Genomic DNA, 13466 nt, shown 5'->3' with positions numbered 1-13466 from the left:
ATAGTATACTGGCTTCGATACCTTTTAATATATCTCTAATGTAATGAAGTTTTGTGTTGCAACAAATTTCTTAGGGTGTTTTTTTTTTTTATCGTGCCAGAAGGCTCTTTGTCATTCTTGCTGATACTGTTATTAGATTAAGCAGCCCTCAAATTGTCCTAATCTGCCATTGTTGTTTTTTAAAAAACATTTTTGTGGTGCCTTCTGAAGCTTTAGAAGCACTCTTGCAGGAATTAACATGTGGAGATGAAGTCTATCAGTGGGATTTTTTTTGGAGGCGGGGCAAGGGAGTAATGTAAGTAAGAATGAATAATAAAAAACCTGGGTTCAGTTACTATGGTAAAGAAAGGGTTCCCTAGCTAGGTCAATGTGCCCCATAAAAGGTCTTGTTGCTGCCATCTTTGAAAATCTTTAGCTGCCTAAAGTCTGGCACATGCTTCACCTGTATACATTGTACATCTGCCATTTTAGGTTTTGTATGCCTTTGACAATGGATGGTTCCTCAAAAGGAAATGGTCCAGCAGGAAAACAATCTGCAGCTGCGGGGCTGGTAGGAGCAATTAGCACCTGCACTAAAGAGCAAAAACAACAGGTAGGACACCTGAATGCACACATATTATTTATTTCTATCTTTCAAAAGGTGTATTCTTTCCTAAATTACAGTATAGAAAATGAGATTTCAAGTTGATCCACACTGTGGTTTTTATATTGTATTTTGTGTGTGTGTGTGTGTGTGTGTGTCTGTCTGTGTGTCTGTGTCTGTGTGTAATGCCCTGAGATCTGGAGATGAATGGCGGTATACAAATTTAATAAATAACAATAAAATAAAAATTTTCGATCCAGGGGGTTCCTCCCGTTAGAAATCTGTCTCGAACCTGAGTACTGATACAAATGTATAACATGCCTAGATTTCTCTTGGGTTTGGGGACCCCCCCACCTCCCCTAGCTATTTAGCAGCTCCAGTATTCCTAAGTGCTGCAAGATGCCCATATTTTCAACCATCTTTCTACTGACAAGGCTCCTTATGGGACAAAGGAAATGGAGGATGGACTTTATGCTGTCAGTAAAGTGATGTGTAGTTTTCTTCACCATCTTAATGGGAGGGGGGATATATAGCTCAGAGACAACGTGTCACAGGTTCAAACAGTAAGTACTAGGCTGTTGTTTATTTATTGGATTTATTTGAGTTGCTTTTTTTAAAAGGACAACTAATAAGTTTGATTGATATGCATAATTAATAATAATAATTTTTCCCATAGCAGGAATTCTCTGGATAGCTCACAAAGCAAAAACAACATTTAAAAAAATATAAACACTAAAAACTATAACAAATTAATTTTTTTTAAACAAACAAACCCCTAAAGCACAATTCAAAACTCAGCTTAAAACTGAGAGGTTGAGATTATAAAGTGTTAATTACAGAATAGATAACTCTTCACCTGGTGCTGGAAATATCATAAAGATGGTGCCAGGTGGTGTTTTTCCCCCTAAAAAAATGTTTAGGGGTTTTCTCATTTTGACTCAAGAAAATCACCATTTTATCGTTCAAATGGGGAAAAATAAATGCAATAAATGGACAAAAGTAGAAAGATTCACAAACTGTTTAGGGATATGTGTACCCCTGCATCCCCCCAGAAAAAAGCACTGGTGCCAGTTGAACCTCTCTGAGAAGGCTGCTTTGAATTTGTGATACCACCAATATCTTCTCCTGTTTCCAGTAGAGGTTGACAGGGTGTTGGAGCCAATGCAGCTAGCTTGCCAGTACATCCTTATTGCTACAATGACCAGGTTTACATGTTTTGGCAGCCTTGCTGCTGCCTCACCCCCTCCCAGAAAGCCACAGTGATATGAGTGTCAGGTTAGGTAAGCAGTACTCCACTGACCACTGCAGTACTGACCACCCCTCTTCCTTCCACGTGGGACAGGTTCACAGTTTTAGTGCTACGTACATGAGTTGGAAGAACTCCAAACAAAGCTTTGGATTCATGTCCAACCCCTCTCCTGTTCTACCTGAGGGCTTTGCCAGAATGTTGAAGATTCACTTCCCCCTAATCTTGGCTTGCTGTTGTGTATGAACCAGAAGTTGAACTATTGTAGCTGACACAAAGAGTTGGGGTCAAATGATAGAAAACTGAAATGTTTGTTTGACCTTTTGCTACACCCCAAGGCTCCAGTGTTCCTTCCTGCCTCCTTTCCTGAATGGACCATCAACCTTCGTTTCATCCCAGCCAACGTCCTGATGCAGTTAGGCCTCTGTTAACTTTACAGGCAAATACTGTATCTATAAATGCAGTCCTGTGCTCGGGGCCTTCAGTTGGAGTTACCTGATGAGGAGCAATGCTATTCATTTACCATGAGAGCAGCACGAAAGACTTGTAATTTTAGACTCCACTATTTCTGAAGCACATAAGAAACATTCACTGCCTATGACAGTAGTTAGATGCAAGTTCAGAAGTCAGAACAAACTTTTTTTGTTTTTGTAAGTTGGCTTCAATACCATGTTGTGTATAATTGGTTTATAAATCAGTTTCTGAGGTTTAAACACAGCTGGTGTGGTTTGATACAGTGGGATTCCAGTATCTCACTGCATGTCCTGATCTTCAGCCTCTTAACCAAACTATGGTAAAGTTCTGTGGCTCTATATGGTAGCAGTTAATAATGCATTTGGCTATTCTATTGTAGACTTAATTCTGTTGACCGAGGTGGGGCTTTTAGGTACACAGTTAAGTTTGTCTTGTGATCCCCAGGATGTGGCAGGATACAGGGAAGGGTAAGAACACTGTAAATGACATCAGAATATGTCACAATCACAAAATCATGAGTTCCAAAACAATATACTGCACACCATGAGTTTATTTGCTTATTACATTTATATACCACCTCCATTCCAAAATAATCAAGATGGCATGTGTAGCTCTTCCAGTCCCCACATTATCTTCCCAACAGCCCTGTGAGGTAGCTTAGGCTGAGATACTGCCACTGACCCAAGGTCATACAGTGAACTTCACTGCTTTCCACACCCTAGTCCACAACTCTAACCACTCTACCACTGTGTTGTTTTAACTGGGTCACTTTGTAGTTCCACAAGTATCCAAACCAAGAAATTTATGGAGGGACTGATTCAGCAACTAAAACAATCTCTGTCTTAGGGTGAAAATATATAGCCGATCTAGGTTGGGCTGACGTCTTCATATATTTATGTTGACATGTGCATAGAATCCAGTTTCTCATATGCTCTTGCTTAGACAAAAAGTGGATTAGTCAGGGATGTGTGATGCAGCAAATGGTTTTGTTGGGGTCATATAATAGGTTGTATTGTGCGTAGGTACTGTCACTGTGCAGACTGTTACCCTTTGCACACAACACACATAGATTTAGAGCTAGTTTATTCTTCTTCTCTGAATTGGTGTATTAGCTGCTTTTATTTTATCTGCTTTCTTATATATTGTAGCAGTTTTCTGCCAGTGGTTGTTTTCTGTTCTGCTTCCCTGAGAAGCAGAAATAAATACAGTACTCAGCTACATGGTGCTATGGCCCATCTGGCTTTTCTTCTCTCTCTCTTTTTTTTTTTTAAAGAAGGGAATGCTTTTCAAAAGAACCTATCCTTATGTGTGTATCAATGTTTATATTGTCAGTGATGAGGGTGTGGCAATGTGGCCATGCAAACCACATGCATAGCAATAGTAATCTAAAACAGCGGTGGGGAACCTCCAGCTGTGAGGCATCCCAGTTTGACCTGCAAGCGTGTTTTGCCACACTCACCTGTTCTACTCATGAAGTTATAAGTGGTTGTCTAAAAAACCTATCCTTTGTGGGATGTAATCCATTGGAGCAGTCAAATACAACATTCCTTGTTTCCCTAGAGTGGACACAGGCAGGGGGATGTTACTCCAGTCAGTATAACTTATTGTTCCCCTGATCTGGATCGTCCTCCCCCTGCATGTGACCAAAAAGATGGGCGTGACCCTGGCTGACTCCGCAAAAGAGCCGAGTCACGCAACCATCTTTCTTTTGATGCCATGCTGCTCTCCTGCAGCCATTTTGTTTTCTTGATGCTGTTCTCTTAATGTATTTTGCTGTCTGCTGGCTATCAGCCAGCAGCACATGGGCTCAATCCCCGTGTGGGATTAACTCACACTTTGTTATGTAATCACAAGCTAAAGCCTGCCTTCAGGGATCATACTGTGAACTGAATGTGAGTAAACATCTTGTTACTTTTAAGGAAAGACTCTTGTGTCTTTATTCTTTTAAGAGGGATAAAAGGGGACACCAGGAATAATGCATCTAGATTGCTTAACAAAGCGATTCAAATGAATCTGCAAACTAGCTTCCTGCTGTGTTGAGGGGAATCTGCTCTGCTACATGACTCACTGGTGTGAGTGAAGGAAGGATAATGTCTAATCAATATATCCTCTCTTACTATCCTTAACATTCCCACATCCTTGTACCTGTATCTAAACTTCATGTATCAGTGATATCATCAGGTGACCACCTACACAGGTGACTGATGGCATCGTGGTATCACGTGACAGACAGGTGGGAGGTCCCACCCACCTATCAAATGTGGCTTGTGTATGACGGGGGAGATAAGGATCTGGGCCAGATCTTGACATAAAGTTCCAGACACAAAGAAAACAGTCACACATTACAAATATGCAACGTAGGTTAATGCTTCAGCACCTGCAAATACATTTGCATCCTCAATCAGCTCTGAAAAGTGTGTGTGTGATAGCGGGGGATGTATCCAGTACAGCTAGCATGTGAAGGCTGCTTTAAATCCTTTCATGTGGCAGCTGTTGTTACATGGAGAGCTGCTTGCCCATGGTGATTCATCTCGCAGATTAGGCAGGTTTGGCCATGTAACCACAAATATTGGAAGAGGGAGTTTAGCAGTTCCCTGGTGGAACTTGCTCAGACTTTATGGTGAGCCACAACTCGTCATGTCACAACAGTTTCCACATGGAAGAATTTAAGGCGTTCATCCCTAAGCTGATAATAGGAAAAGGTAACAGCCCGAGAGCAATTTAGTCAAACATAGGCAGGTGATATATTTTTAGCCACATAGGCACATCATTGCACAGTTGATCGAGCATAAGTTTGGCGTTTTCTCCTTCAATGTTGTTCCTTATCATTTCGCTTTCATTGTGCAAGCCTTTTATTAGAACAGAATAGATGCTTGTTTTTTCTGCAATTCATTTATTTGACTTGTCCCTCCTCCCCCCACCTTTTCGAACAACTAAATTAATACGGTAGTCAACTACTGTACTGACTTAAATATTTTAAAATAAATAAATAAAAGCACGACCTCATTCTTAGCTCCCATTTGAATTTGTGCACAAAATTTACTAGCTTACTTGCATTTTATTATGAATCAAAATTCAACCCTTTCTTGCTTCTGAAAAGAAAACGGCCACCCTGAAATACTTTCCCTAGCTATTAATGTGTTGGCTTTTGGTTTATTCATTCTTTTCAGTACTTTGCTGTAGCACCTTTGCCCATTTTCTTGTTTTTGCATCAATGATTCTTTCTGTGCCTTTTCCTTGCCTTCAGATTCATGAGTTGCCAGGCGAAGGGGATCAGTGGAGAAAGAAGACGGTAAGAGCTTGGAGGGAGGCAACTACCTAGCAGAGAGTAGCAGAGTTCAAGCATTTCCAGGGCGGGGTATTAATAATAATAATAATAATAATAATAATAATAATTAATAATAATATACTACTACTACTACTACTACTACTACTACTGTAGCTTCTGAGCTGAAGTCCTTGGGTGTTTGAAGAAAGTAATGTGACCTCTTCAGGCTGAAGATGCATGTCACAGGTGGGTTCAGAGGCTGCATTTCCCTCCCAGTCAGAGATATCCTCTGAATCCATGGCCTTTCCCCCTGTAGATAAAGTGTCAGGGCCCTTGATCATGACACCGGTACATTTTGAGTGGTTGTCTTGGCACCTAGGCAAACTGAGGGTCTCTTAGACATCACAAAATTAGCTTAAGTGAGCAACTCAACTATCATGCCTGCCTAGCAGCTTCCTTACTAATGCTAGTAAAGGTAAAGGACCCCTGACAGTTGAGTCCAGTCGCAGACGACTCTGGGGTTGCGGCGCTCATCTCGCTTTACAGGCTGAGGGAGCCGGCGTTTGTCCGCAGAAGTTTTTCTGGGTCATGAGGCCAGCATGACTAAGCCACTTCTGGCGCAATGGAACACCAAAATCAGAGCAGCGCACAGAAACGCCATTTACCTTCCTGCTGGAGCGGTACCTATTTATCTACTTGCAGTTTTTGGCATGCTTTCAAACTGCTAGGTTGGCAGGAGCTGGGACTGAGCAACGGGAGCTTATCCCATTGTGGGTATTTGAACCGCTGACCTTCTTGATTGGCAAGGCCAAGAGGCTCAGTGGTGCTGCCCTATAGTTTCTTTGTTGTCATTTAACCTTGGCCTGGTTCGCAGGTAAAGGTGAGCTATAATCAGGAAAAAACTATGAGGAGTGTCCTGGTGTGTTCTACTCAATCACACCTTCAGCATCTCTGGGACAAACAAACGGCAAGGCTTGCCTTAGTGTTAGGTGTGAAGCAGCATTTGAGGTTTGTTTCTCTCTCAGTAAACCACAAATGGATTCAAAGGTTTGTTCTTGGCTTACCAGTTAGTGGTTTGCACGTAATGCTTTTTTCTCCTAGGGATAGGCAAGGCAGAGTGGGCACGAGTGCTTCTGCACATTGCTTGTTAATTCACTGTAAACCGTGATTTGTTTCTGATGATGACTTACTGTTGACACCAATAAGTGTTGGTTTATCATGATTTTGTTCATCATTTCCAGTAGCAGTTAGTGCAGCTGCCTGCCTGGCCAGGACAGGTTGGCTGGCATAGTTTCTCTGTGCATTGGCTATCTCTCCACCCCTGTGTTTGCCATCTGCTCTCTCTGCTAAATTATGACAAGATGAGGGGAATTTATAATTCATAATTCATAAAATTGCATGTGCCCTACAGCTGATGCCATTATGGTAAAGATAATCCTCCGCCTTGAGCATGCAGAAATGGTGAGCAAGAGAGGAAAAGAGAGTGATGGATGATTGAACCGATACTTTCTCCTGCATTGCAACAGAAATCAGTTGGCTGCCTTTTGCCATCCTGATCTCATCTGCATTGTGATGGTCGACCATCCTTCCCTCCTTTCCTTCATGCGCCCAGCAATCCACCACTATCATTAGTGGATTAGTGGAACCCCCAATAAAGTGGGTTCAGCACAGCAGACAGGTTGTGGGAATGGCTGGAGAGAGAAGGCCTTTTTGGGGGTGGCTCCTCTGTTGTGGCTTTTCTGATGTGCACAATGGGTTTTTGGGATAGGCATTGCTTTATTGCTTTGTGTTGATCTGGCATTTAGTGTGAGCTCGTATCATCATTGTTACATTTAAAATGTGGTTTTATTTAACTTACTGTACATCATCTGGAGGATCTATATTCTGAGATGACTAAGAATATAGATAATAAATAAATAAGTGTGAGTCATATTGAAGTGGCTGGGTGTATGTAGGTGTGGCTGTCAAATGGAGAAGGTAAGAAGGTGAATGCCTTCTTTGTTCAAAAGCATGTCACACCCTGCAGAATGCTTTAAGTTTGGGTGTGGCTTGGAATGGGTCCACCCTGTGCTACTGCCTGATTTAGAGTATTTTATCACTATTTTAGAGTATTTTATCAGAACCGCTCTTTTTCTCTTAGCAACAAATAGAGCGTCAGCTGAAATGCCTGGCATTTCAAAATCCGGGACCGCTTCTAGCAGACTTCAACCCTGAAACCCGAGAGCAACAGAAGAAAGCCTGCATGTCAATGATAAACCAGGATTGTTTTAACAATACAAAGAAGTAAGTAACATGCGACATCTTATTCTCTATTTTAAATTGGGAGTAATTACAGACCATCATAACAATTACCATGAGATCATAAGGCTGGGTCCTGATGCTTATAATTTAAGATCAAACTGTATTTTAAGCCCCACTGGTTTCTCTGGAATTTGCTTTCTGAGTAAATAGGCACAGAATTGGTAGTTGATTAACATTCATTAGGCAGACAAGGGAAAAATCAGAAGTGGGGCCCAATGGTAACATCCATCTTCTCCTTGTTCTCCACGCTCCAACATAGACTGTATCCTTTTCAGTAGCCCCAGTAGGCAGGTGTTCATCTGGAGTAGAACCACAGTTGATCATAAATATTACCTGCTCATCTGAGGGCAGAGTTGATTTTTCTATCTGCCGAGGCTGCTTTGTCTTTAAAAAACAAGAGAAAAGTGCATAAAAGAAATTGTCATAAGTTATCATGCCATCCTTAGGGAATGGAATGCAGTTCGGGTCCCTGCACTCAACTGGTTTAGAATTTTTCTGGTTATAATGGTAAAATAGTAATGGACAGCTTACATCTTTATGGAGACTACAGTGGTACCTTGGTTCTCGAATTTAATCCGTTCCAGGAGTCCGTTCGACTCCCAAAACAGTTCAAAAACCAAGGTGCGGCTTCCAATTGGCTGCAGGAGCTTCCTGCACTCAATTGGAAGCTGTGGAAGCCGTGTCAGGCATTCGGCTTCTGAAAAACGTTTGCAAACCAGAACACTTCTGGGTTTGCGGTGTTTGGGACCCGATTTGTTTGGGAACCGAGCCGTTCGACTACCAAGGTACCACTGTACTTGAGTGCAGCAAACCTTTCTCATTCCCCTTCTTCTTCACATGGTTTATTTAGTACAGTATAACAAACTCCATGGAAAATGTCCAGAATTTGGAGAAAGGGGCCATCAATGTGCTGGTGGTACCCTTCTCTACTTTGTTTTTGCATCTGAATCGGAAGCAAATAGCGACTTTGAACTGGTGCTTGGAGACACTAATAAATTGGATGAGGAGGACAAAAAAAATAGTCTGAATCCCAAGAAAACTAGAATTGATGGTGGTTGTGAATTCTGCTGATAAGGAACCAGGATAGGCTTATTGATAGTGCTCATCAAGATCAGAATCCAGGACACCTCTAATTTATTTTAAATATGCTGTTTGCAAGACAGTACAGGAATGCAATTCCTTATCTCTCGTTAGTTTGGATTGTAATTAATCATGCTGGCCAGTCTTTGTGGCTAATGTTCCTGGCTGTCCCCTGCAGAATACTCCACTGAACCCTAGTTTGTTGATATGTGTGCCCATTTGTTAGGTAAGTTGTGCAACTGATCAGATTCCTGATATTTAGGGTCCCTTGCTAACCGCAGAAATGACAGCTGTTCTTATATGGCTACAGTGCTTAACTGCATAACTTAGAGCCACTGTGGCTACATCCAGGTTATCTGTGGAAAATCTTCCTGGGCACAGCAGTCCTTAGCAAACATCTTCCCCAAACAACCCCTAACTCATCCTTCCATGTTGGACTTAGGTAATATCTCCCCAAGTTAAGGTCTGAGATTCAAAACTGTTTTTTCAGTACAGTAGTACCTTGGTTTTTGAGCATCTCGGAAGCCGAATGTTTTGGTTTTCAAATGCCAAAAACCAGGAAGTAATTGCTTCCGTTTTGAAACTTTTCTCAATTTTCTCCATTGACTTTGGCGGACTTTGGAGACCGCCCATTGCGCCTCGGTTGTTGAACATTTGGGAAGTCGAATGGTCTTCCGGAACGGATTACTTTTGACAACTGAGGTACACTGTATATTGCAGGAGTATCAGGAGGAAGTACGGAGCACACACACCCAATGGCTTTCCCACTTTTATTTGCTTCATACTCTGAAAACCAATGGCGATTCCATGTTTTCTTTTTTACAGACCCACGAAGAAATATGACAAACACGGCCGGCTGCTTTCCAGTAAAGTGGATTTGTGTGACTGCCTGGATAAGAACTGCTTGGGCTGCTTCTACCCCTGCCCTAAATGCAATTCCACCAAGTGTGGGGCAGAGTGTCGCTGCAACCGGAAATGGGTTTACGATGAGATTCAAATAGAGGCCGGGGCAGTTATCAGATTTCCGTTTTGAACGGCTATTTACCTAACCACTGTTGTTGTGAAACAGAGGCTGGACTTATTTATTTAAGAAGAGAGAGGGGTGTTATTCCTCCTGTTAGAGGAACAAAATGCCTGACGTTCAAAGACGGGTAGCAGAGCTGTCAGGGTGTGACATGCAGACCATAATATTGAGTGTGGAAGAGAGCGGAGCTTAACATTTTAACCACCCACCACTTATCTGCTCCAAATCACCCCCCAAGCAGTCTTTTCTGTCTGTGGGGGCCAAAATACACGCACAGCCACTAGGTGTGTGGAGTTGGAAAAGGGCAGATGAAAAAGTTCAAGCACTTTCTCATATCTTTTTGTTCACGTTTGCTCTGAACCAGGCATTGGTTCATAATATATTGCCTAGCCTCTGAGTTTCTTTAATTTAATCAAGTTAGGAGTTGGAATTGGCTACTAGGAAGTTTATTTAATCTTTCTCATCTGTTAAGGCTGTAGAGAAGGGGTGTGTGTGAGATTTGAACATTTTCGTTGGACAGATCCAGCTGCCTTGGGAATAAACCAATTCAAAGCCAGCAGAAGCAAATTAAAGAAAAAGCAGGCCTCCCCTCTTTAAAAGCTCATTATTTCTTGACTGCATCTATACATGCCTCATATAGATTATTGTACCCTGTTATTGCTCAGGTGAAAAGACTGTGACCTTCCGAAAAATCACACTGCAAAGTGACTCTTGCAAACAGAAAGAGGAAAGGGGGAACCAAGGAATTCAAGATTAATGAAAGCCTCTTCTTTTTCCCCAACGGGCTGCTGCACAACTTGAAAACTGATTCCTTCTGTGTTTATCATCTGTGCAGAACGAGGGGCTATCAAAGTAAATGTTTAAGTCCTTGAGCAAAGTTGCAGAAAATAAAGTTGGAGGTAAATCATGTCAAGCATACAGGTTTTTATTGGTACGAATACCCGGGTTCTAAATGTCTTTAAGGAATTCATAGTTTAAAAGTTATGTTCTCAACCATTTTACACTAGTCTGCCTGTAATGTACATAAAAACGGATATTCATAAAAGGAAACATGCAGGTGATTTTTATTAAAAGTGTCATTTCCAACTTTGAGTCACTTCCCCTCCCCTTCCTTAAATGAGTTGCTTACTATTAAGATACTGAAACTGGACAACAAGTCACGGCTCCTTGACTGAAAAAATAAATACATCAGCGACATAGGGGTTAGTGGAAAGGAAATGGGCATGTATGCTGGTAATATAGTGGTATATATGAAAGAGGTTATCAAATGATATAGTGGCTAATATCACAATGAAAACTTTTATTAGAATTTTGAGGGAGCCCCACCTTTTGCAGCAAAGAGAAATGCTAACAGGTTTAATTTTTATTCTGGTTAACCAAGGTTTCTGCAGTGTTTGCTTCTCTTTGCAGTTTACTAATGCAGTTATGCAATAGCTGCACACTTAAACTGTTAATGTAAATTAGAACTTTAAATAACTTTGGACTAAATTCGCATGTGAAATCCCATAAGAGCTGATGGTTCCCCCCTCCCTGCAATACTTCTTTGCTTGGCTGTAGTTTTCTTTTGACTCCAATTGACCTTCACAAAATTGGCTAGGTGGCCTTGACCCCTTTTTCTTATTTCAGAGAAAATTGAGCCATAACACTTTCTGTTGGGAGGCTTGGTTGTTCACTTTCATTTTCCCCTCATCGGCTTTTAATGTGAGACAGGCAGCCACGGGAAATCACTTCTGATATGCCAACTTGGTCAGGTTTTCAGCTGGTGCTGTTTGGTATAGCTCCAACACAAGTCAATGTTTTGCTTAAAAGTATGTCCCTTCAATGTCACACAAAATGTTTTGGGAAGTGCTCAAGCCACACTTCTGTGTTTGTGGTAGGCTTGCAGTTTTAAATTTTGTTATTCTTGTATTCTCGGTACAAATTGTAGGGTTTGCTGCGTATGGGCTTCCCCTTTGCAGACATGCTTGACCAAAGACCAATCTCAATCTCAATCCTTTATTGGCATATAGACAGAATTCTGAAAGGTTCAGTACAATAAGACTACTCGGCAAAATCTGCATTTAACAATTCAACAGAAGTATAGAGTCCAGATCAAGGTAAAGGTAAAGGGAACCATGATCATTAGGTCCAGTCGTGACCGACTCTGGGGTTGCGGCGCTCATCTCGCTCTATTGTCTGAGGGAGCCGGCATACAGCTTCCAGGTCATGTGGCCAGGCTTTTTCTCCACCTACTTTATCCCCCAGGTCTTTATTAAGTAGAAACTTGTTCACGTGGGATTAGTTTGCACTTCACACACTGCTTTCAGACACACCCATGCTTTGCTGACTGCAGGCACATGACTGCCCACAGGTGGTGGTGGAAAGGACTATAGACAACTAAAGGTAAAGGGACCCCAACCATTAGGTCCAGTCGTGACCAACTCTGGGGTTGCAGTGCTCATCTCGCGTTATTGGCCGAGGGAGCCGGCGTACAGCTTCCAGGTCATGTGGCCAGGTCATGTGGCCAGCATGACAAAGCCGCTTCTGGCGAACCAGAGCAGCACACGGAAACGCCGTTTATCTTCCCACTGGAGCGTTACCTATTTATCTACTTGTACTTTGGCATGCTTTCGAACTGCTAGGTTGGTAGGAGCAGGGACGAAGCAACGGGAGCTCACCCCGTCACGGGGATTTGAACCGCTGACCTTCTGATTGGCAAGCTCTAGGCTCTGTGGCAAGCTTGTTTTCTTCTGCTGTGGAGAATAGGACTCAAACCAATGGCTTCAAGTTACAAGAAAGGAAATTCTGACTAAACATCAGGAAGAACTTTCTGACAGAGCTGTTCAACAGTGGAACTGTCTCCCTCAGGAGGTTGTGGACTCTCCTTCCTTGGAGGATTTTAAGCAGAGGTTGGATGGCCATCTGTCGTGGATGCTTTAGCTGAGATTCCTGCTTTGCAGGGGGTTGGACTAGATGACCGATAGGTCCCTTCTAACTCTAAGATTCTATGATGCTAATTGAAGCAGGTGGCTAATGAAGAAAGACCTCAGTGGCAAAACCCTGGTTATGTAATGTCCTTCCCAGCAATGCATGTTCCCTGCACCACCTTTATGTTCTTTTCAGCACTAGATGAATAAATGTATGTCCACTCAGGCTTTAAACACCTTGTTGTTTTACAATCGGGGCTTCTAAAGTTAGTAGTTTTTATTGTATACCTGTATTCTTAATAGTTTTACTTCTTCCTCTTCCAGAAAGCACTGTTTTTTGTGCTGCTTTTCACTGTTTATATCTTTAAAAAATAGCATTATTGTGTTAAGAATAGCATTATTGTGTTAAAATAGTATTGTATTAAATACAAAAAAAGCAGAGAACTTAACTTAATAGGCAGCCAGATACCCTTCACAAATGGTTGCTCTTTGACTCCAAAACTCTAGTGTGGAGTTTGGAATGTGCTCAGCTGACAAAGTCACACTACAACTTAATTTTTGTATCAGTTGCAAGATTGCAGAGA

General features: G+C 41.9%; 1 protein-coding gene across 1 annotated transcript; it reads left to right on the top strand.

Moving 5' to 3' along the window:
• Positions 1 to 490: 490 nt before the first annotated feature.
• Positions 491 to 11057, top strand: ARL14EPL (ADP ribosylation factor like GTPase 14 effector protein like). Its single transcript, XM_035100237.2, has 4 exons — positions 491 to 592; positions 5551 to 5595; positions 7712 to 7854; positions 9778 to 11057. Exons 1-4 carry the CDS (start codon positions 491 to 493, stop codon positions 9983 to 9985), a joined length of 498 nt encoding a protein of 165 aa, XP_034956128.2. The 3' UTR covers positions 9986 to 11057.
• Positions 11058 to 13466: the final 2409 nt, after the last annotated feature.

Source organism: Zootoca vivipara, chromosome 11 (assembly GCF_963506605.1).
Source record: "Zootoca vivipara chromosome 11, rZooViv1.1, whole genome shotgun sequence".
Lineage (NCBI taxonomy): Eukaryota > Metazoa > Chordata > Lepidosauria > Squamata > Lacertidae > Zootoca > Zootoca vivipara.
This window is presented reverse-complemented; position numbering and strand designations above follow the sequence as displayed.

Bases quoted from the DNA above. Each gene is read 5' to 3' on its own strand.
- ARL14EPL (XM_035100237.2), top strand. From the start codon at position 491: ATGGATGGTTCCTCAAAAGGAAATGGTCCAGCAGGAAAACAATCTGCA. The intron at 593-5,550 runs GTAGGACACCTG...CCTTGCCTTCAG, and splicing joins CTAAAGAGCAAAAACAACAG to ATTCATGAGTTGCCAGGCGA. The intron at 7,855-9,777 runs GTAAGTAACATG...TCTTTTTTACAG, and splicing joins TGTTTTAACAATACAAAGAA to ACCCACGAAGAAATATGACA.